Source organism: Anopheles moucheti, chromosome 3, assembly GCF_943734755.1.
Source record: "Anopheles moucheti chromosome 3, idAnoMoucSN_F20_07, whole genome shotgun sequence".
Classification (NCBI taxonomy): domain Eukaryota; kingdom Metazoa; phylum Arthropoda; class Insecta; order Diptera; family Culicidae; genus Anopheles; species Anopheles moucheti.
Window position 1 is genome coordinate 34,482,576 of NC_069141.1, and position 24,623 is coordinate 34,507,198.

Below are 24,623 nucleotides of genomic sequence, written 5' to 3' on the forward strand. Positions count from 1 at the left end.
CGTTTGCCGCTAGATCTAGTGAACAATTTACGCGACAGCCGGCCAGTTGACCTTCCGTGTGCCGGAGAAAAACACTTTCGGTTACTCGAACCGGTTCCCGCCAACCGGTTCATGTTAAGTGTGTTGTTCCGTTTGATCCGTCTTTATGTAGTTTTGATTAGGCTGATTCCATTCATTGCGGGAGTTGCGGCCGGGAGTGCACATACGGTGTAGACTATGACCCATGTATAATTAACAACAAATTTGCAACGGCGTCATGTCATTCGGCGGCACGTTCGCAACGGTGTACGCGCAGATAGGGAGGCTCACCACCAGTACCGAATGAGTGCGTAAGATCAGCTGTTACGGGGTGGCACAGGTTACGGTACCTGTATAGCGGAAGAAACATAACTCACCGTTACCGGTGATATGTTTACTTTGCTCGATGCACGAAATGATAGCAGTCTGTATGCAAACAACACGCGTTGACTTGCATTCCATCGATCTGTTGATGAGCAAATGACACGTTGGAACGATGGAGGATAAGGCACAATTTGCATGCGTCTCGTAGAAATTGTTCTGAGCCGACCCGTTTATCGCTTCCTGTGCGCACCGGCTTAACTTGCTTTGTCATAATTGAACCTGATGGCAGCGTAAATGTTGCTCTTCCCTTCTCGATCCCTGCCGAATGTTGTGTGCCGCGTCGTAGGCGTATGTTTTATGATTGCAGCTGTAGAAGTGGAAGTTGGCAAAATAGGTGATTGAAAAATAGAACCTAACTGCAACCCATTATCGCAGTGAAAGTAATAATTCCGTGTTTTGTTCAGCTTCAGGACCAAGACGGATCAATATCGAAGAAACGATCGATAAAGTAAAAAAAAACACACACACACACTCCCAAACTTTAAGAATTAAACCTTTCTCAGGTTAAATAAGGGAAGTTTTCCTATCATATTTTGTAAGCTGCAGGTTTGATGAATATTATTCGTTGAAGATACTGCTTAATTTGCTACAACTTAAGATTCATTTTAATCAAAGTGTGATTGGAATGATTTTCTTATGAAATACTTGTTAAACCATTTTTTTTGGTTTAAATAGGTAAACTAAATAATGTGTTGCATCTTCAGAGCGCCAAAAACCAATGTCGCTAATTGTGACCTCGATCATGTGTGAATCGAGCCCACTGTGAAAATGGTGTTCTACACATTTAGCCAAGACACAAACCGTTTATATCAGACCGCCCTACCACTGGAAGGGCAAAGAGCTGAGAATAAATTTTAACACAACTTTAATCGCTTACATTTGATCATTATTTCGGGTAATCTAGTACGAACTAACAAATCGTTTTTATGTCTTCCTTTGGTCGTGTCCATATATTTGTCGCTAGAATAATTTATGAATATTTAATAGCACATTATCCGTTCATAATATATATATTATTAGTTATTGATGCTTTTCCTTCCTTTAGGACAGCCTCGCGTGTCATACTGACGAGAGAGTAAAGTTGCATCCTCAAATGGCACTCAATCTTATCGTCATTAGTGACCTGATTTCCTTTGGCGCAATAATGTTTAGCTTGTTCACTAAAACTTTGGAATGATAATGCTGATTAATGCAAGAAATGATAATAAATTAATTCACCAGAGCCGGTGCTTGACTAACACGAGCCCAAAACCCAATTCCCCCTTCTGTGTTGGATTGGTTTGTCGATTTATTTCTTAAATGCTACTATAATGTCGAAGACCGAATTTCATCCGAAAGGCAAATATTAATCGTAATGGAATTAGTAATTCATTCTTGGAATAAATTTATACCTTTTCGATCTGACAAATTTGTCAAGGACAAATAAAGTATAATTCAAAACGTAATTATACATAAAGGGCACAAGTAAAACAAAAGAAAAAACGAATATCAATAACGAATGAAAGTTCAATGTCTTATAGTTCAACTGATTTCAATGTAAAGTTTTCTATCCCGCTAGTAACTAAGTTTCATTAGTATGTTTTACTAACCTCAAATAAATAGTAACATGGAAGTTGTACGTGGAATAGCATATTCTTGGTCGTAGATAGCATCTATGCTAAAGGCGATGTTCGACAAAGGTAATCAAATGCATTCCATTTGCGCTAACTAATGAAGAGAAAATCTGTGTGGCAAAATGCGCTCCTATTTCCACGTTTGTAAAATTGTAAAAAAATATGATTCTTCTCAAAACAACAACATTCGATTCCCGCGCTACTCCAGGAATCGATTAAACCGTTGATGTTAGGGTAAGCCCTACCGGATCCTTTTCATTTGTAGCATGCTTTTTCATTACCTTTGCGTACTCGACGGGAACTTCAGCGTTACTGTTGTTCGCTATTTTATGTTCCTGCACCAGCATTTGATTCGGCATGGCTAGTTGCGATTCCATCGATACACTCTTTGGACAGCCTTGGATGGACGTTAGACCCGAGATAGGATCTACCAGCACCATCTGCAGTTCATTATCAACGTTCGAAAATCGTAAGGCAATATCTTTGGACTGTTTCTTGTCGACCATATTATTGATCTCTAGGTTCGCGTTCAGATGACGATTGTTTTTGTTCATATCGACGTACGAAACGACCCGCCGTGGCTGCCGGCTGGGTGAATCGTACTCGCTGTTACCGTTGCTGCCACTGCTGCTACTGGCTGTGTCTCGGTCCGCTTTGATTGGAGTGCTCGTGATAAAGGAGGTTTCCTCAAAATGATTTCGTAAACAGCGGGGTGGACTTATGGAGGAAGATCGTACGGCACCGGAATGGTGCGCGTGATGGTGATGGTGATCCTCGTTGGAACTCATAGACGAACCACTAGCATTGCTAAGCTTTTTCGGCCTCAAACGTACATCGTTTTCGTAACGAAGCTTCTGCTCAATCGTGGCCGTTTCGATCAGTGGACGAGGAGTGTCATAGCTCTGTAACAGTAATAGTTTCTTGTCCTCGGACAGCTCCGATATCACTGCAGTTACTGCCATTGCCGAGGGTGTTTGATAACGTCCAGTATGCTCAGCACTCATCGTGTCCACCGTTTCGTATTGCGGTGGCGTCCAAAGACTTTCCAGTCGGTCCTGCTCTTCCTTGCAAATAGCCATTTTTGCACAGTCGACTTCTGCGTGAGGGAAGAAATAATTGAAATAGGCCAAGGGTTAGTTTTCTTATGTTCATACCACAATTATAACACAACTTACCATCGACATTAACACAGTACACCGGATTCGAAATAGAATTTTGTTCCATATCGATGTACTTTGCACTGCGGCCCAGCAGAAGCTCAAACTGACCAGCAAGATGCTTAAAGCTGGGTCGCTGCTTGGGATCGTCGGCCCAACACGAGCGAACGATGCTGTATCTGAAAAAAAAACATAACTCTTTGATTCCAAAAAATCTAAACAACTTCCATTCAACTTACATTTCTTCAGAACAATTCTTCGGACACTCCATTCGGTATCCTTGCTTTAGCAGATTGTAAAGATTCTGAGGCGGGATACCGGGGTAAGGTGATGCACCGAGCGTTATCAACTCCCAGCACAAAACACCGAAGGCCCAAACATCACTCTTGGTGGTGTAGATGTGATCTGCTAGCGATTCTGGTGCCATCCACTTGACTGGTACACGATCCTTGCTCTTCTTCAGATACGCATCATCTTCGTACACGTCTCGTGTCAGCCCAAAGTCTGAGATTTTGCAAACTTTGCCCTCGGCCAGCAGTACATTGCGTGCGGCCAAATCTCGATGTACCAGCTTTATGTCGGTTAGATAAGCCATGCCTTTGCTGATCTGCCATGCGAACGAAAGTATGTCCTTTACCGTGATCGGTTCGACAGCATTCTCGTAGTCTGCATTTAGCACTTCCAGCTTGCGGCTTAAACGAAGATAGTTTCTACACAGAAAGGAAAGAATGGGAATTGTTTAATTTGGTGCGCAATTTTGGCCTAAACCACAGCCAAACTTACTTCAACGATCCGTACTGACAGTATTCAATGATCAGCAGTGGTGTGTCTCCCTTCGTACACGCTCCCAAAAGCCGAATCACGTTGGGATGGTTCACTTCCTGTAGCAGCTGATACTCGGACAATAGGGCAAGCAATTCAACTGAATTTGCACCGGTTTTGAGCATCTTCACCGCAACGGTTGTGATGCCCGGTTTTTCCGGCAGGTCCGTTGCAAAGCCCTTCAGCACTTTTCCAAATTCTCCCTCGCCAAGTGTCGCATCGAGTATGAGGCTGGAGCGTGGAAATTCCCACTTGGAATCGTACTGGAAAGGAACGAAGGTATCGTTTACAGATTGGATGCATAGAAGCTCTTCAAACGTAGTTAATCAAATAAAACACTATTCATGTGAATTGATACGATACACAAACACCGCAATGGAGGCGCCTGATCTTTGACAAGTCTAGAGCCACCGAGGTTTGTTTAGCAACATACAAAACAAAAAACAACAACAAACTACTGGCTACTGAAAAAGTCAAAAAAATAAAACACTTTACTTACATCAATTTTAAAGTTGAACTCATTTAATCGCGATGTCAGCGGTAACTCAACGTTGAAAATTTCAGTGTCATTGCTGACGAGGTTCATGCTGATACTGTTCATTCCACCGCTAGTGCCATTACCACCACTCCCATTTAACAGCTTGTTCTTTATCGACAATTTGCGGCTAAAGCAGTACAGTACTATCATCACTGCCACCACCATCGGTATCAGGACGATCGCGATTAGGTAGATCGAAGCATGCGGACCCTTTATCAGCCCCGATTCATAAAAGCTACCATCGCGTACCGCAGCCGGCGGTGCATCTTCTGCGCGATCACTCGAATCCCGGCGTGGTCCTCCACTTTCGGACGACTTTCCTTCGCTGTGGTTTTTCCCAACGATCGGTACTAGTTCGACGTCGCTTCCAGAAACCTCGACAATGCTGGCCGGTGTCGTAGTGGTGGTTGAAGTCGAACTCGATGTCGTGGTGGCAGTTTTATTCCGTTTGTACAAGGATGAAACGCGCAACGTGTCGGTGCAACTACAGTGACCAGACGCACGGCAACTGCAATGCCCGGATGCGGTTTGAATTCCACGTGGTTTATCCGAATTATGCAAACCGAGGATGTTCTTCTTGATAACGCAATCTTGCGGACAGATGTGTATCTTTTCCCGGTCACCCATGTCCTCCAGTGGATCACAAATACCATCCGGACAGTGCGACAAACCAGACGTACAGGTCGGATAATCCTCGGTCCATGCGACAGGCCTCGGTTCGTCAAACACTGACGTACTGGGGGCACGATATTCACACGGTCCCATCAGACTACCCAACCCGCAAGCACTTGTACACGTGGTACGGTTTGGATGGGCCGCACAAAAGTCTTCCGCTGCATGCTCAATCGGTACCGGTGAACAGTGCACGTCGGGATTCTTTTGCATTCGTACCAAAATGTTCGCGCTGTAGTTCTTCCACGCTACGGTTATTTCGTGCCGGCTTTCCAGTTTGTTCTGGAAGGCGGTCTCGTTCTTTAGGTAGATAATTCCCGCAATATTCGTAATTCCGAACGCATTTAGTGGATTGCTCGTTAGGCGGAAGTTCAGATCGGCACTGTTCTCCTGGATTAGCTGCTTTAACGATTTGGGTTCCGCAATTCGGGCGTACTTGCGCGAAGTATCATACACTATCGCTTCCTTCGGGTACACAATCTTCGCTGGGTTAGCTTCCTTTTTGCTTTTCTTTCTGCCCGCCTTTGGCTCTCCACGGAAGCCACTACCTTCGCCGTAGGGTGGCGCATGCACGATGCCGCTGCTCGTTAGTGCCTCCGGACGGGGCATATCGTACTCATGGATGCGGTTCAGGTTCGTTGTGAGACATATGGACGCATTGGCGAACAGTGCTGCGGCCCGGACAGTATCGTACGGAGACAATTCCACCGTTTGGTCCACCGCCTGCAGCGTGACACAGTAGGGGCTTTTACGCAGAATTCCAGAACGGGCAAAAATTAGCTCTGCCGAAACGAAAACAAAGATCCAGTGGGAAGAAATTAGCTACGTTCGGTTGCCCTAAAAGGGACAAGCATTACTTACTGCATCCGAAGACCGTCTGCTTAAGGCCTCCATCGTGCTCATTTTCGTACATTGCACAATCAGGATGGAACAGTTCCATAATGTCACCGTGCAGCTTGTAATGGACACGCATGTTCACCGGAATGGAGTCGTCGTCGGTAAATATGATCCGGAAATAACCAACAGTATCACCCTGAAAAAAAAGGAAGGAAAAAAGCTACCAATTAAAACAAATACAGGTGTACAGCAGCAGAACACCTTGCAATACGCAGAATTAATCTATTTACAGTGCCAAACGAATGAATAATATATATCCATGAGCGATTCACCCGCCAGAGCATTTTTTGATGGAAGATACTACTACGAATTATTTTATTATTCATACATTTTACCACTGCTTTTCAATTTGATGCCATCAAATTTTCATAAAATATCAAAAAAACATTTCATGGGCACGATTCTTCGGTCTAAAACTTTTTTTTTAATCACCAATAAGCATAAGCCCCACGGAAGTTTATGCCGATATTTTCATTATGATAGGATCAATTAAAATGGAAAATATGAAACAATGAATTGAAAATTTATTTTCATTGTTCTACTGAAACGTGTCCGCTGCCGTAACGATAAACGGTCGGTCGAAGTATTGTTTTCGGAATTCGGAAACTTTTTTCCTAATTAGCACTCATTTGACGAGAGCGGTCATTACGGGGGGCAAAGGGAACTCCACAACTCCAAAATTCTTCATTTTATTTTAATGGTATTCAACCACCAACAATCCGATAAGGTCACGCTTAGTATAATGTTAAATTGTGCGGTGCTGAAGGGGCATATTAGTGTGAAAGATAATGATTGATGCATGAGGTTGTAAAATTAAGCTCCAAATTCGACATTCGACAGAACTTGGTGGAGAATTTGCAACATCATCGCGGTGCCCAAGCACATTCAGTGTTGGTAGTGGCGTTGGTGTATCTTCACACTGGGGAAATAAATTAATTTTGCCAATGCTTTTATAACAATGTCACTAGAAAGGTTTCGTTACCGCGTACCACCACCACCTCGACATAACACGTCTCTCCCCTACCAGAATTATTTTTTTCAAATTTAACCCCGTCGATCAACTGGTACACATGATTCAATACACAATGCGTTCGTGTGTGCGCTACCGTTCGATCTATCCAGACAAAATTTAATAATGGAACAGTAATGGCTTTTTTGGCATCTCTTCACAAGCGTTACAGGTTCACGCCTTTTGTTGCAACAATGAAGTGCACAAATTTCATTTGAAAAAGACACAAACAATAAAATCCGCATGAAATCTTCCATTATTCAGCTGAGTGACTAGCGGTTTATTATCGACGGATGATTTACAATATGGAGCTTTTCATCATTTCTTCTGCTCACATATTCGAGTCTTTTTGGACGAGTGAACTTTCAACCTTTCTACAGGAATATTTGTCCCAAAGCAGCAACCCTAAAGGAAGCTTTTAAACGAAAAAATATTTCAGTTTTTATGTGCATGAAATTAGTTTTCTTGCTCTAGAATTGAGATATGGAAAACAATTCCTAACAAGCTTCGTTTTTTTGGAGGAGGAAAACTTGACATCAACAATATCATCGGGGGACAAGAAAGCAAACAAATCCCATTTATTACTCGTATAACAAATGAGTTCACTTTATAACCCACTAAACCATCCCTCTTTCTGTTAAGGGAAGTTCGAAGATGTTAGTTTTTATGAGTTCTTTGTTCTGCCGTCTTGCGACAAAACGCAACTGTGTTCCCTCCCGAATTATCCAAATCCCGCCACCGCCGGTCCGCATGTGTGTATGTGTGTGTTTGTTTGTGCGGGAAATATGCAAATTCATTCGCCCAATCCAAACATGTCGAACGTCCGGTTCTATGCGCCATCGTTCCAGCACTCATACTCATCCCATGAAGATGGTGCGCGGTAATTTCCATGGCAGCAGACAGTATTGGACGGAACGAGAATGAGTTGTTCCTCCGACGGAAGTACCCATTTGCTTCTGGTGCTTCACCTACCGAATAGGAATTCATGAAAACAGTTAACCATATCAAGTTCCATTGCACTAAAGATGTGCTTTATTGCACCGGGATTCGGTCGAGACGGGAATATTTTGCATGACCGTTTAGAGCATGTGCATGTGTGGATGGTCTGTGGAACTCCCATCCTGCCTGCGTGACAAAACGACACATGATGTTCAGAGTCATCGAACTCAACGACCCGCTGAAGTGTTCGTGGTCAGTTTCCCGGGAATTAATCAACCGCACAGCACAGGCAACCTACGAACACAAGGTTCCACACACCGAACGGAAATAACTCTAACGAAAAGGATTTGTGGATGATTTTTCGGATTCAATCCAAACTCAAACCATGGCTACATATGATCCTCCATGTGTCTGTTGAAATGTGGCCGGACTGTGCAAGGACACAGTACGTTGTCCGCCTGTGTAAAGGGATCTTCTTTTTCCTAGGGTTCATTGCCGGATTGTTCGTTTATCCAATGTAGCAAATGGGCCGAGGCTCTATCGGTCTTCCTTTGCACGCTTTCCCCGATATCTTTGACCGTAGCGTGATTAGCTTACATTAATCAGCGTGATGGGTAAACAACAGTGAAACGCAATGTCTGGCCGAACGAATGAGACGAGAAAGTCGTGCCGCGGAGACAACACATCAAGGGGGCGACGGCTTATGCCCATTCTGCCCTCATGCCAGTAGTAGTTGTTGCGCCCATCAAAGCCATCGGTCGGCCTCAAACCCATCGTCATCCACCCCCACTCGGTAGGTGCTAGGTTCCGGTGATTGTTTTCCTCACATTCTGCGTACCCAAACACGCCTAAGGCTCGGGGGCCGACTTGTAGCACTTGAGTGGGGTGTGTTTCTTCTTTTCCGATGCTTGTAACCACTCGGAAAAAGGATCAACGTGTAATGGGTAAATCTCGGAGCAAATGATCGGCCTGTTGTGCGTTTTTTTGTGCTGTACGTGTGATGTTCTTTTCTGACTGATGATGACAACGGATGATGATGGTCAGCAGACATAAGCTGGCCTAAAAGGGTGTAGATGAGTGATTAGTGTTTCACGAGTTTCACGGTCAAAGTCAACCTAATTGCAGGAGCTGAAGGCATGCAGAACGAGGGGTTGAGGGGACTATGTTTATGTGGACTCTCTTTTACAATCGATAGTTCGTTCATTTATGCTTTCGTTTTTTGAATTAATTGTGCACTCTTGTTTAGTAATGCAAATTATCGTGTCAAATATCAATTTCAAAGTATCGAAATAGCAATAAAAATACAGCTTCAGATGATGTACGATCCTTTGAATGCTTAACGATACCATTTTTTAAATGCTTCCACACTCAACGGTCAATTTCATGCCATTTGGTAACGCTCCTTTTTGTGCCAATATTGATACAACCAATACCAAGCTTTAATTCACAAAAAAATCTTTCCCACCGCAACTCTGTGTGTGTATAGTCGAAGCAGGAAAAGCATCAGTTCATTCTTCGATACCATTTTTCATATAAACCCCGACCAAAAATAAACCCTCTTCACACAAACACACCCCCACACTTCCTGCACGATCATTTTCCATGCCCATTTGTCAACAATTGTCAAACGGCATGCCAGCGAGAAATTCAATCCGTATATCCTTTGTCTCCCCATGTTTCACATGACGGGTATGACACCGGTGGTGCAGCGTTTGCAGGAAGCTTTTTCGATACTCACGTCAGTAAAAATTTGTATCGAATTACGCATGGGGAGGTTCAAATCCTGCTAACGAAACTGAAGAAAATGGCCTTTTAAAAGCAATGTCAGATTGTCAGTGGAAGGAATCGAACCCTACCCAAAGTGTGAAGGTGATAAATATTATGCCAATGCAACCGAATTAGTTGGTATTGAGGGTTTCAAGAATTGTCTATTGCTTGTTAGCAGCTTGGAAATAGCCATTATGAACACATTTTTTTAGTAGTCATACAGCGTAAACGTGTAACTGGAGAGAAATCCATTTATATTTCCAATTACAGTTTATTATTTGCTTCAAATGACAATTTTGAACTTTAAATTCTTATGTTACACATCGTAAAACAAGTTAACGAAACATCAGTTGTAGAATTTATAAACTAGAAAGAACCGTGGAAAAGGTTCACAACAGGTGCGGTCAATTAGCTGTAGCCACCCCCACCTTCAATAAACCAGCAAAAGCGTAATGTTTACATTGATACCGATGGCATCTTTGACGCTTTTTTCATGATGTGGCATTTGGCCGCTGTTTGTTCAGGGGGAGGGATGACACTTTCCACGTAGCCAAGCTTCGTCAACATATCAACAACTTCACCGGATGATACCCACCAACCGGCCTCCACGTGCATCATAAATGCTCCTTCGACCCCAATAGAGGACCAGAGCTATTTAAGATCGGGTTTTCATTTGTTCCCTTGCCGAGGATGACATCCATCGCTTCACCCCGTCAGTTGTGGTGTTTGATGAAGTCATTAAATTTTCATCGTTCCACGAGCGCTAATCACCTTCCCCCCGTGGCTGTGAGCAATCTTTTTCCCCATTTTAACGCTCGACAGGCCCGATTGCTCTCTTTTACGCCGAATGTCTACCGCCTTACCGACGCATATATCACGTATAAAGGGAGCCCCCTTGTTTGGGGTCAACTCAACTAATTGAATACGGTGTTCCACAGCGGGGTTGGTATTACGTTGCTGTTGGTCATCGGCTGAACTACCGGCCTGAAGGGGAGAGCATCGCTCATTACCGCGAAACGTAAGCGGAAACCGTAGGGATGTCCATTCCAATCCGCCCCACTAGTTTTTATGGTCGTTCCGACGTCCTTGGTGTTATGCTTCCTTTTTGGGGGAGCAGCAAATGACAAGAATTCGATACATTCTTAATTATATTAGCCTGCAGGCGTTCCGGGTTCGGACTATCGACCGACTTTTGTCCGTACAAGGGATGAATACCGTTTTAATCTTAGCCGCACGTTGAGTCTTAAATCCGTATAAAGAGTAATGGCAGCTTGTTGCCTGCTGTATAATCATCCTCTAACAAGATTGAGATTATAGAGAGAATGGATTTTATGGAGCTGTGGCTGTGACGCTTGTTTTCTCGGCAGAATTAAATTTTACTGTCGTCCAAGCAAATATAATAAGCTAAATCGCATCATTGTTATACACCGCTGCGTGGCACAACATGGGGGGGGAGAGGAACACAATCTTCCGGCGATACGATTCAATTACGCAAATGGAAGAACGCGTACCAGATTCCATAACCGGTGCGCATAGTTTTAGTCGCTGAGAAAATCCTGAACCAATGGAGACAACAGACTAGTTGACGTTCAGGATATTATTTATGCATGTCCCAGCCAAAGAACATTCTAACTGGCAATCTCTGTCTTGATACAAAAAGCCTGCACATATTTGCTCTTATTAAATATTCCGATCACTCACCTGATTCACATGTGGATCATCCACATACACTTGATAACTGGGCACATCATCCTGTTCTGCGTGATGCATTGAACTATCCGTTTCATTCAATTGCTCCAAACGAGGCAAATTATCGTTCCGATCCAGCACATTCACCGTGATCGTTCGATCAACTGTTTGAGATTCAGCTTTAAATGATTGCCCATCGGTGGTGTCCGAGGGTGGCACCTGTTGCAGCGTGCACCGTAGGCTAGCTTGTAGCGTTGGTCCTGGTGCGTATGTATCATGATCAAACGATACCTTCGTCCGTAGTGTTCCCTCGTTGGGATCTAGCAGAAGATATTCGTTGCTACCGTTTCTTTGGCCGGACGTTGATACTAACAATTCGTACTTGGGTCGATGCTGCGGGCACAGTCGACGGTAAAACGTGGGCCCCACAGTACCGATCGTCCATCCCCGTGGTCCATTTTCTGCCACCCGGTACTGGGCCGTGTCCCAGAAGCAGGCACGCTCCGGATGATGTTCGCAGAAGCTATCGAGCGAATCTTCCGCTACCGGTACAGGTTCGATGGTGAGCGTAAGCCGGGCAGCTGGTACAACACCGTGGGCAAACGGTGAGTTAACGCTTGAATTCACTGCTACGATGACGAACTCGGTGACGTTCGACAGGGTGTAAATCTGTGACGTTATCCACAACGCGCCCGTGCGAAGGTCCACCTTCAGGTACTCGGTATCGGGTGGACTTTCAATCGCATAGCTAAAACCGTCCGACTGGTCGATGGCGTTTGTACGCAGTTCGCTACCGGTGGACAGTAGCTGCAGGTTGACGATCGGTTCATTGCGTAGGATGATGTAGGATTCCTTCGAGATCGGTAGTGTCACGCGAAGCTTCGAAATCGAAAAGTAAACACCGGAGGTGGATGATGCTGTGGAAAAAGAAACCGTAAAAAAGAACTTGAATGAAGCGATTCTCAAACTTAATTCATCGCAGTTAGATGGGTTCGATTAAATATTCAATAGGGCCAACGATAGGGCGAGGATGAAGCACATCATTTACTGTCAAAAGAATTCACGCAATTTGGGTCCAAGTTTGTTTAGACTGTGTTTCGTTTTAAGTTCGATGATTACTTCAACGCGAAGGATGAGAGGCTTCAGTTATTGATTTGCCCCAGTTTAGCTGCACACGAATTTCGCAAACAGACGTAAGGAATTTCAATGGTTACGTTAAACAGCGTCTTTTAAAGAGATGTTTGCCTAGGCCCTGTTCGGCAACACATCAAGCAAATTCTTAACAACAAGCATTTAAAGGTCCTTCCGCCCACATCAACCCCACGATGTATCCTTACAAAAACATACAATCAATAGCGAATGCGAGGAGTGGAGTGTGTATAGCAAGCAATTAACCTTTCAAAGCAAAGTCTATTTTCACATTATTTACTTAATTTCTAGCATTTGAAATGTATTTAATTGCTTTGGATGAACGTTTACCATCCCTTCTCTCAAAGGGACTTTGAAATCTGATCATCCAGAACCGGCAATAGCAGCTCGAAGCTTCACTCATCAATTAGAGTACCTTCTTTAACGGGTAACTCCTCATGTTCGCTGTAGTTTCCAGGCGAAGGGATGTATCCGATAGGGGATGATAAGAGAAAGCACGACCAGAACCATGCCGCGCCGGTGTGTGCAGTTGGTAAAGATGATGGAAAACTTGCTCTAATCTTCATCAACACCTTCATCAACATCGATCGCACACTGGGGCGGGAGGGGAGAGGGTTAGAAATTATGTTTTCCAGCGCGTCACGCTAATGACCGGGAAGCTGACGGACGCCCACGAAAGGTTCATCACCACCATTCACTTACTTCCCTTGTGTACGTTACGACCTGATTAGAAACTCATCACATTAGATTAGCCATTTACGAGGTCCGGTAACGAGAGTTTACCGAAAGGCGCGTATAAACGCGAAGAAGGTAGCAACAAGCATGGCAAAAAGCTCGTGCCACAAATGAACCATTCGAGAAGGGTAAGCACCAACGCTTTACTGCCATCATCAAGGCAGAAGGCGCGCGCACTAAGAATGGATTACATTTTTCTCAAACGCTGGGTGAGGAGTTTGATGGAAATATCAATTAGCGTTTTGTTACCCCTCTAGTTACACGCCATTTTTACCCCTTCGCTTCGCTTCCGTCCTGCATTTTCCCTCCGTTGGCAAACAATAAGACAGACACGTTAATGTACCGTCATTGACGCGGAGACCACCCGGGTGGGTGGTGGATGCTAGCTGGAGCTATCGTATAAGATTTCTCATGGCATCCACATGGCATCTAACATGGCACCAAATGGCGGACAAAACAAAAAGGTGAAAGGTGCACAAAAAAACACCTCACTTTGGAACCATTTTTTCCGGAAAACAACTAATCGAAACAAATATCGTATGTTGCATTCCGGGAACGCAACTTCGCGCATCCATTTATGGGATTCGAGTGAAATTTCCCAACCCAACCCCCCCCCCGATGACAGCAGCTTTTTGTGTGTCCTTGCGGTTTCAGTTCGCGTGAAAAGTTAGTACGTAATTTGGGAGTTAGACTGGAACCGAGCAAGCATAGACAGAATATCCTTTCGCACCTACAGCTTTTCCGTTTTTTTTTTGTTGCTCTCCCGCGGGGCTTACGTGTTTGTGCCGGAGTGCCCTGACGCATATAAAACACTCCTCTCTTCACAGCGCCAGGGTGGTAGCAGCTCTGCTGTGGTGCAAATTTTTGTTTTGTGTTTTAGGTGATTAAAAAAGCGCCAACACTAACAAACTCAGCTAAATGTTAATACACACGTGTGTCCAATGCCATTTTTGCTGCGAAAATTCCAGAGCGGCCACAACGGATGGAAAGAGTTTTCCCTGGGTTTTTCCACGCGTTGCCATTTTGATATGATATGATATGAATCAATCACATAATAAGCGCCTGATTGAATATTCCGCGCCTGTGTGTGTGGCATGTAGGAGGGCAAATCGAACCCGCTTTTCGTATCGTGTTTCAACAGCTTTTTTCTTTGCCTTTATTCAGCCACACATATCCACGATGAAAAGCGTGTGATGAAATAAAACAAACCCAATTGAAGCCACTCATTGAGCAAAATTTTAATTTCATCTGTGTAGGAGTTTCCCTCTTCTCTCGGAAAAATTGTGTTGGCAAACGGCAAAAGGACACGACGACGTGAGGAGATGGAAAATGTTGTTGTGATATTTTTAAACTAGATTCCATTCATTACATTTTAATTCAGCTACGCTGGTGCAACATTTTATGGAATAATTATTCACATTATTGCTATTCGATCAGAAAGTGTTTTTTTTTATAAAGTATAAAGTACAAGCTATAAGACAAATAGTAAAGAAATTTAATACCCAAGACGAAGACGTCCTGACAGTAATTGCTTTGTGAACGGTAGTGTGATATCGGAAGCTTCACACAATCACTTCAGATTGATGTTCTGGTAAATGATACCCATCCAGCGGCAAATAATGAGGTGCTACTTTGCAGAATAAGGTTGTAATATCGCATTGTTTCAGGTGATCGACATATGGATCTGTTGCAACAGTCCAAGTATCAGTCTGGTGGGATCAATTCCAGGTAATGTGTATTGTGAGCTTCTCGAACATTCTGCAATCAATTATAACAGTCTTTTGTCCGGAAATGTCAAGTCAAAGAAAGCGATGGCATGAATCTTTTAACGAAAAAATAAATTCAGCTAGAGCACGTTTAAGTTGTTCAGACATTTTCGTTTATTGTTCATGTTTAGAATTATCTAAATGACAGGAATATAATATATTTTATCAGTAAAAGATTATCAAAGTTTCTGCTACTGCGTGGAAAACATAAGCTCTCCACTGCAAGCTTGCCATGGTAATTACCCACGCACTATAAATAGTGCATGTGACATCAATCTTCCCACACGACAGTGTGCAAAGGGTAGCCCAAAACTGACACAGGGAAGCAGCAGTACCGAGGCACATCATCGTCGACGATTTTCCCGGTAAAACCTTCTTAAGCCGAAACAACCGTACATTACCGTACCCCGGATTGCACATCAAGTGCAGCATCGATCCAGCCATCGATCGATTATCGTTATGGGTATGATGAGCAATGATAGGAAGGGGATGATAATATATGGCCCATCAATCACACTACTATCCACCGAGGCTGCTTGTTTGTTTTGGACACGCGTCCGGACAGGCAACGCGACGCGTATGGTAATTCGATAATATATTTATTGATGATAACGATAATTGTCTTATCGCTGGGTACGCGCGCGATTCGCGGTTTAAGTAACCAAAATGCTGACGTAGATAGCATAATAAGAGCAACACACACACCTCGGGTGCGGTTGATGTTGATGAAGCTGCATATCTCCGTTTTGGTTTTTTTTGTAATTCCTTACACTCTTTTTCATTGTTGACACGGTTCTACACTTTACCGTCGTCGTGCACGTTGTTGGAGGGAGCTGTTTTGCCCCGCTGCCGCTTGTCACACGATTTATCATTTCGTGCGAGTTTCATTTTTTAGTTTGCGTTTGCGTCACTGCTTTCAGTGGCAGCGCATCAGGTGGTGGGCACACAGACCGTAGGACCCGCACGCAATGGGCCTTTGGACCGAGATGATTGTCCGGGAGAAAGAATCGGGCCCGTCGTGTTCGCTGGGAAAAGCAAACATGAGCATTATAAAAATCGCACAACCATTTTTGGGGCCGCCGAATAATGCAGGCGCACATTTTCCTGGAAAATTGGTCTTACAAACTTTTGTTCACTCGAACAACGATGTTTACACGCGCGGAAGTTCTTGATTTGGGTTTCTTGAAAGGAATCAAAAAAGGTTTTTCCTTTTTAATAAGCATCTTACGTTCAAAGCAACCTTTTTTTGGGCACTTTTAATACCTAGTTAATTCCCTTGCAAAATGCATTAGAGAATCGGAAAAGTTCATTAAATTTTCCCCATGGATATTTGACTATAAACGCCCCAACTTTGTTTGGTTTTACAAATACAAGCGTAACAAACAAACAAGCTTATGAACTCCATTTGGCAGCAGAGCATTTGCTTTCGCCAGTAAGTCTAACTGCTCGTTTAAAAAATGAGAAACAAAACACCATACGGTACTTGGCCTACACTATGCCAGAAACGTACACAAAGTCAAACGGAACACATAATTCATTCATGGGCAGCCATCAGAGACGTTATACTCTTGTTGGAGGAGCAATTGGTTTTTTCACGAATTCACGGAACATCTTTAAGCTAGGCCCCTCTCAGAGCTCAACTTTAACGCCAACCCAAACATAAGATGAAAAATTGAGCGAAACACGCCTAAAGGCTGCGGATTAGTTACAATGTATTTTGTTTTTAATGAAAATTGTTTTGTCATCACATCATTCGTGTCTCGCGCGAGTGAAAGCGTGGAACATTTGTGGGTGGTAGTGTAATATACCATCATCATCATGCGCAAAATAAACGGTATTATTTCATTGTTTTGCGCAAAGAATGTTGTCAGTCAACATTAGTTAACACAAACGAGCTCACTTTTTACGAGCTCACGAATTACCGCTCCGTAATTGGACAAGGTATTTGGCACATGTTCCTTTTTTTTTTTTCATTTCGGCCAAATGACCGATGGCATAATTTAATCTCAAAACTTTTGCCTATCAAAAGCGTCAATTTGTGCATAAAATCCAATCCATCAGTTTCACGCGCCTAAATAAAGTTTCACACAACGGCAAAGGCAAATGGAAAAGTCTGTTCGCGTCCTTCATCGCGCAGGTGTGTACGAATGAAGTTTCGTAATTTTTGTTTTGATTGATTTAAACATCAAACGTAAGCGTATAAATTCGGTTCCCAAATGTTCCAAATGTAATGCGGGAGATGATGCAAAAGAAAAACAAAAAACCAGGAAATATGATCACCACGCAAACTGGATATTCTGTTTTCCTTAGGGATAATTCTCGAAGCTTTCATCGTTTCCCATTTCCCATTTGTTTTGTGGTTTATCTGGCGTTCCGATAAGCATCGGGAAGCGGAAGAAGCGCAACAACATCCCAAATCCACAGATGGGATATGAATATTTATTCCAATTTGTTGTTTCTTTACGCATCGTTCCGTCAATTTTGTGAAAAATGTAATGTTCTTCGCTCGGTGGTGGGGATCACTTTCCGTTCCAAAACAATCTGATTTCTTCGTAAGTTGGACGGAAAGAAACGATCGAAGGCGTAAGGCAAAACTTTCTCCACAAGTAGTATCCACAAGACAAGTGTCTCGCAAGGAGTAGGAACAAACAATTCTTAATTAAATCTTAGCGGAAAGCTGTCTTGTCTGGAAGAAGACTGCAGATCGAAAAAGAACATATTTTTAGACCACCTGAGGAGCCACGTTATCGGGAAGAACGTATAAGAACAGTATGAGAGTCTACAGTCAGTGGATATCTGTGTTGAACTCAACGTATCTCTAAGAGATTCGAACCGTTGTTCGACAGAAAGTACGATCAAGTCAACTTCTATCTCAGTCAGGTGTTTTTATATTTGTATATTTAAAAAAACACGTAGGGAATGGCTAGCAGGAGGCCTCGTCACTTAAAGAAGTAACTGAAAAGGCTAGTAAATACAGGACAGATTCATGTATATCGCAGCACAAATTACTTAATTAAACACTAATCGAATTAGTCAGTCATTTTTAATTAAACCAAGAAGCCATAGCGGGCAAAGACAAATTGTTTTGGTCATTCCTTTAAAGGACTATAGCACATTAGAGTACGAACAGGTACATTGAAATTGAATCTAGTCAATAGTTCCGGAGAGTCGATCGTGTTGACTGGAGCTCCAATTCTCTTGTATTAAGACGCTGATCGACTCTAAAGAAGCTCGAGCAAGATCTACTCAGCAGTTTCATTTGTTGAAAGGAAATCATGGAGAATCTTCTGCGTGTCATTGAACTCAGATGACGGTGGTAGAAGCCTTAGCACGATTAGCAAAAAGGGACGAAGACGGCAAGCCCCGTGGAGAACGCAGAGACGTAAGATCGTTGTAGTAAGATGGTAACAAGCGAAGTTAAACTGATTTAAACTAAACTCCAGGACTCCAGTTTTGTATTGCGATAAAATAAAGCAAATTGTCAATTCCATCAGTTAGACCGATTTCGGTTATCGGTTCGGTAAAGATCTTTAAATTTCATCGACTAAAGCAACGTCAGTACCCTCTACTAACCCCAACATTTTAAAAGAATATTAATTCACTAAAGACGCAATATTGCATCAAACACTCCAAAGAAAATGTATGCCGAATTCGGATTAGTCGATCAATAATAGAAGCACTTTGTGTGCCTTGTTTAAAATACAATCGTCTTATGCACACTCTTTATTCGTCGTTTTTTTCGTTCTCTCACTCCCAAACGTTTGTCAACGTATGCATCACGTTAAAATCAGGGTAAACATTCATCAACGATACCAAACAATCAAGACGGCGCAGTCGGAACGACGACCCAGCTAAAAGCAAACCTTCAAAACCGCCAACACCACCGCAGCAGCAGCAGCAAAGAAGGAAAAGCACATACATAAATCGTCAAAAATTGCCAACGATTGCTAAAACCCTTCGATCGTAATGAATTTCAGGGTCGTTCCGCACACACAAATTGATTCGCGGGGCCAATGTGCGTACGGCTGCAAATTGATGATTATATTATTTTTGCAGGCCGATCCAGAAAAGGAAAGACCAAATTCTACACCCCATCTCCACCCCGTCGACAAAACCATTTCACACACACACACATTTACGAAAAGATTAAAATTTATTTCCATTAATTAGTTAAACAAACGCCACCGCCACCACCACCGAGAGCGATAGCACGGGGAGGTGTAAGTGGTACGCGAGCTGAGTTCCACACGATTATAAGCTTCGACGCCGTCTCTCGCCGCAGTGTTGCATGTGCGCTGTATGCTTATGTTTGCAACAGTAAACTCCCAACACTCGATTTACGACACGACCGAAAACCACATATTTTTGTTTGATTTTGTCACTTGGCGCGTGAAATTGAGACGAAATCGTTGTCGATGTTAATAATCACAATCTCAGCCGTGTCCGCCTGAGATCTATACCCGATATCCCCGTTTATTCGTTTGCTCCCTTCCCTTACGTCCTTGGGGAGCCAGTATGTAATCGCACAACAGGATGATCGCACGTTGAAAACGCTGAAGTGGTCGTTGGATGATGATTGGTTAGTAACTGCCTCGTGTAAACACAGAGCCACAGCGCGTCATGAGTGGGAGGGTGGGATGAGGGGGACCCCCTTAAGGGCAAACGAAACGAGGAAACGTTGCCGAGAACGAAAGCTTTTGAGAGGTTCCGACAGCAACCAGACGGAACCACCACCCACGTCGTCAATAGCATTTACCCTACGACGATTACGGCTTGGAAGGTTGAAGGAGAAACGGGAAGCACTTGACAGCATCCCCCGTGTTCGCTTCGCTTCGGTACCTCAAACCCCCGGCTGCTCCCTAGGCCTCGCCATGTATTACGGAAGGGAAAACTGACTTCACTTTCAACAGGGAATTTCCTCTTGGGGAGCAAACCGTACCGCGTTCGAGCGCTATGTGTGTGTCCCGGCGGCAAAGGATGGTTGTAAGTTTGGTTCGTCTGCAGCGAACTAAAGTGTGTGTCCTTCGCGAAACGATACTGTCCACAACACGCGCTCGTGGCGATGGATTTGGGTGGGCAAAATTGCTGTGATTTATATTGCCATGCTACGGGTACCCACCCACCCCCGGGTTGGGGTACCATCATCTCCCATCCCAGATTTTTGTTTACTCATCGAACTTCTACTCATCATTCAGCCGCGTTTATCGCGCACTCATCAACCGGAGCAAGCCGTGTGATGATGATGGATTTCGTGGAATTGATTTTGCTCTCAAGGCGTGGTAATTGTTTTCGTCACTTTTTTTTTGCTAACTTTCACCGAGCGCCCTTTTTGCAACAAACGGGGCGAAGGGGTGCTGGTTCATGCAAAACCGATTAAAAGCGCATATTCAACGAGCTAAGTGCGGTTGAAACACCACTTAAGCTCGGTGTGACTGATTGCTACTGGAATGGTGCGCTGAGGAAAAGGATGCTTTTCATTTGTATTGGTTATTTTTTGTTGCACACTTGCTTGCGGGAAAGGTTTCGCTAATCTGTCCTAATCGTTTCGAACAACCGGAAGAGGAAATCTCACTTCATCAGGCGTTCGCTTTAGATCTGATATGGTAATATTTTATTGTAATTTGAATTGTGATGATCTAGACCAGGCGTCCCCAAATACTGCTTTTCCAAATGGACGCAGTTTGGAGACCCCTGATATAGACGATAGTATAAGACACATCGAGGGCAATTAATGAAGTTTAGGGAATTAGTGAAGCAATCTCAATATTCTTTCCTTTGTGCTATAGAAATAAATTATTTTTAGACGGAGTTCTACCTCTAAAGAAGTAACTGTTTTGACTTGAATTTACTTTATACCAAAACTAGCACAATTTACTTTTGCATAACCAATTTCGAAAGATATGGTTAATCATCCGAAAGTTTAACATTTGCCTATAAAAATCATCCAAAAAGTTGCGATGATTCGTTGTTGCTTCCGGAAGATTGATGATGCTCTGATGATTGTAAAAATACTTCCGTGTTCCTAGAAGGTCAACCTCGAATATCCCGACCGCTCATGAATCAATAAATAATACAAAAAAGAAAAGAACTTACAATACGCTAGGGATTTATTTTTTCTCGAGAACAGCGCCAAACATCGACAACCGAGAAAATAATCAAACCGTGGAAACAACCTTGCTGTACAGTTGGGCGCGGATGAGGGTTTGTTGAATGAATCCCCCCTTCTCTCCTTACCATCAATTGGGCAGACTGGAGCAGAGGTTTTTTTTTGTCGCAAAACATCTCTCCCAAACAACGGTGTGCCCGCCTTGATTCCAGGAATGCAGATATCGAGAAATTTCCGGCTGCTTTTCCCATCTGACATCCGCGTTATCGTCCCGACTATCGACGGAATTTTCCGACATTCTTTGACAAGGGTCATGATGATGGTGGAGGGAAAATCGGCCCCACCAGAGTGCACCCAAGTATGGAGTAGCAGCGTCACATCATGTTTGGCGGTGATTTTTCTTTACATTAATCGAATCGAGACACACACACACACACAAATGGGAATGCTTTAGCGTATGTAAGTGACGCCGTCGGACCAGACTGGACTAGCGCAAAGACGCATTTAATCAAAAGCATTTCTTTGCTTAAAAAGGCCAAACAACGGCAAGATACAAACCCTTTTCTTGCATAAAGCAGGAGCAACAAAAAAATTTGCTACAAAAATCGCCAAAAGCTGGCTGCGTCATCTTCCGTGCAACGTGGCAGCCTTCTACTGGGCAGGATGCAAACAATTCTGGACGTGAGCCAAAACGGCTAAGCGTATTTCCCCTTAGCGAGCTCATTGCGACAGAACTGACAAAATCTGACTCATCGCCGGATGCAGCACGGGTAGAAGAGAAAAAAGGAACTGGGATCAGGTTCAATCAACTCGGAAAAGTAATTTATGCACCTTTGTCGGAAAGCAACCAGTGTTCTAAATACACACTGAAGTGCGATCAAAAAAGGATGACATTGTGCACAGCGGGGTTCAAAGATGAAAAATAAAATCAATATTTCATAAAACCTCTTGACTCAAACTGCTTACATTGCTTTGTTAACATGAAGTATTGCATACTTAAGTTACAAGTTCTTGTTGAAATTACCTCCAATTTTTTATCTAAATCTTATTCGGCAAGATGTATTAATTTAATTCGCATTGTAGAACAACAATTCAGATACTGTTTTGATAATTCACAAAAAAAAACTCTGTTTGTGTTGCGCTTTTATACAAAACCAGTTGTTTCCGGTAATCGCAGATAAACATGTTAAATATTTTTAAGCCAAAAAAAATCCCATTCCGAATGGGTAAACCCCTCCGTGCCAACTGGGAACCCCGATATGGGTTTAAATCATAACATGGTCGGATATAAGTTTACCATTAAGTTACTCACACAGAAGATCGGTCAAGCAAGGAGCAATAATGTTAGAAAAATGTGTTTGTAAGTCTTTGTTGTAAGAATACCACAAAGTGTTGGGTCTATTGCTTGAGAAGTTTTATGTATTTACAATTATCGAGCATCATTGTCCCCCTAGGACTACTCCATCGGAAGCGATGACCCACATCCTTTTCAACATAATTTTATCCATTAAATACATGTAATAAAAATAAAAACCCGTTTTCTCAAATCCTTTTCACCACAATTTGATCATTCCCGATTTGATCGTTCGGAAGGGTGCAGCAAACAGTTGTCCAGTTTCAATTTCATCAGTACAACCACGATAATCCATTATCTGTAGGGTGAAAACGGGGTGAAAAAGTCGTAGCCGTTTGCTAGTGTGCCACATTCTCTCACGCTTTGCCGCCATTATCGAAATTCCTTAAACCGAAAAGAAAAGCAAGCAAATACTGCCCAGCAAACGCAGCAACTCAATTCAACTCGTGGAAGGAGCTTGTAGGCGAAAAGGGCATCCATTTCACAATGTGGTAAATTGTGTTGAATGGTACAAACCACTCTGTTGCCAGGGGACATCAGGATATCACGCTGGACATGGTTTGGGCGAGAGAAAGTTTTAGCTTTAATTCCACTTTTCGATTCGTTTCGATACGAATTTGATCCGGAATTCCTTCCCCACTACCCTTCCGCACAATCCCCAGTCCTCCGTTCCCACCATTGCCACACGTGATTTCCTGGCGGCTAAAGTTCACATTTTTTACTCGCTTCTTAAACAAGACAAGCAAGACACTTCTATTGAAAGATGCTGCTAGCCGAGCGAAAGAAATCAGGACAATGTGATGCTACTTACGGGGCGAAAAACTTTGTCCGTTAAAACGCGTTTCTAATCTTTTCTTGTGCAACGCGATACGATGGAAAGTAGTTAAAAGAATTACCCCTACTGCATCCCGAACCATCACTGTCCGGTTTTCTTTTCTGTTTTTGCCATGCTTGGTTTGGTGTAACCAAATGTGCCTTTTTCCAGCCAACCACAGAATCAGACCCATAAACTAGTGATGGTAAACAGTTTGCCGAGTTTGGTTTATGGGGCTACATTCAATTTATTGAATCAGGATCATCGTCATCCAATTCCAACGTTCCGGCCATAATCAAATCAGTTGCGTAGCCAAGGGAGCTGCTGCTGCTGAATCATCGTAAAAATATTGTCGTGGAGTTGATGTTACAGAGTTCACCGTTTATTTTATGTGAAACATTTATTACACCTTCCGATCCAATTAATTGCATGAAAAAATCACAAATATACCAACCCAAAACCGAAGCTAATTTTGATATACAAAATTACCATTAATTGCAATGTTTTAATGTTCAGAGAAGATTTTTTCTTCAAAGAAACTTCAACGAACTCCGTAAGACTATACAAATTCTACGCCCAATTTGCTATTGAAAATCCATGAAGGTGGCCCTCTATTCAAAAGAATCCATTTAGGGTAGTGCAAATAAAGTATGAAATATTTGTCATTACTCACCGAGTGCCGTTGGAAGTAAGCACACGATACCGCAAAGAACTGCCAGCAGCATCTTTGTCCAAGAATTTCCCACCACCTGGCGTTGTCTTCGGAAAGACCCCTGAGCTGTCGGCAATTGTTTCCGACGAAGGAGGAATCCGCTATCCTGCTCGCGAGCTTCGGCAAGGATGAAATGTCTTAGTAACGGCAGCATGGCGATGATAGCCGGGATGTGTTATGATGCGTATTGTCTTCCACCGGTAGAATTGTTCATGCGAGGGTCGAGACCGATTCAAGACCACCACATCACCACCATGTACTAACACCACTGATACCACTCTCTCGACAGGGATATCGTTTATTCGAGTCTTGTGCTCTTCTCCCGCTTGCTCAAGATGGCACGACGTAGTCTATATAATTTAACACCGAGTTTGGTATGTTTATATGTTCTGGAAGATGATGATGCTCCTTCAAGTTTCACTTCCAGCCTCCAGCACAGTGCCAAGGCGAATAATGGTTGTACTGCAGCACCATGACATCGG

The 24,623-nt window shown here is 43.2% G+C and overlaps 1 protein-coding gene across 1 annotated transcript; it reads right to left on the minus strand.

Moving 5' to 3' along the window:
• Nucleotides 1-1,366: 1,366 nt before the first annotated feature.
• On the minus strand, nt 1,367-24,295 carry LOC128301626 (uncharacterized). Its single transcript, XM_053038201.1, has 8 exons — nt 24,103-24,295; nt 11,518-12,422; nt 6,066-6,237; nt 4,494-5,986; nt 3,956-4,257; nt 3,412-3,882; nt 3,191-3,351; nt 1,367-3,111 (listed from the first exon to the last, which is right to left on the minus strand). The coding sequence occupies exons 1-8, from the start codon at nt 24,293-24,295 to the stop codon at nt 2,231-2,233; spliced, it is 4,578 nt and encodes a 1,525-aa protein (XP_052894161.1). The 3' UTR covers nt 1,367-2,230.
• Nucleotides 24,296-24,623: the final 328 nt, after the last annotated feature.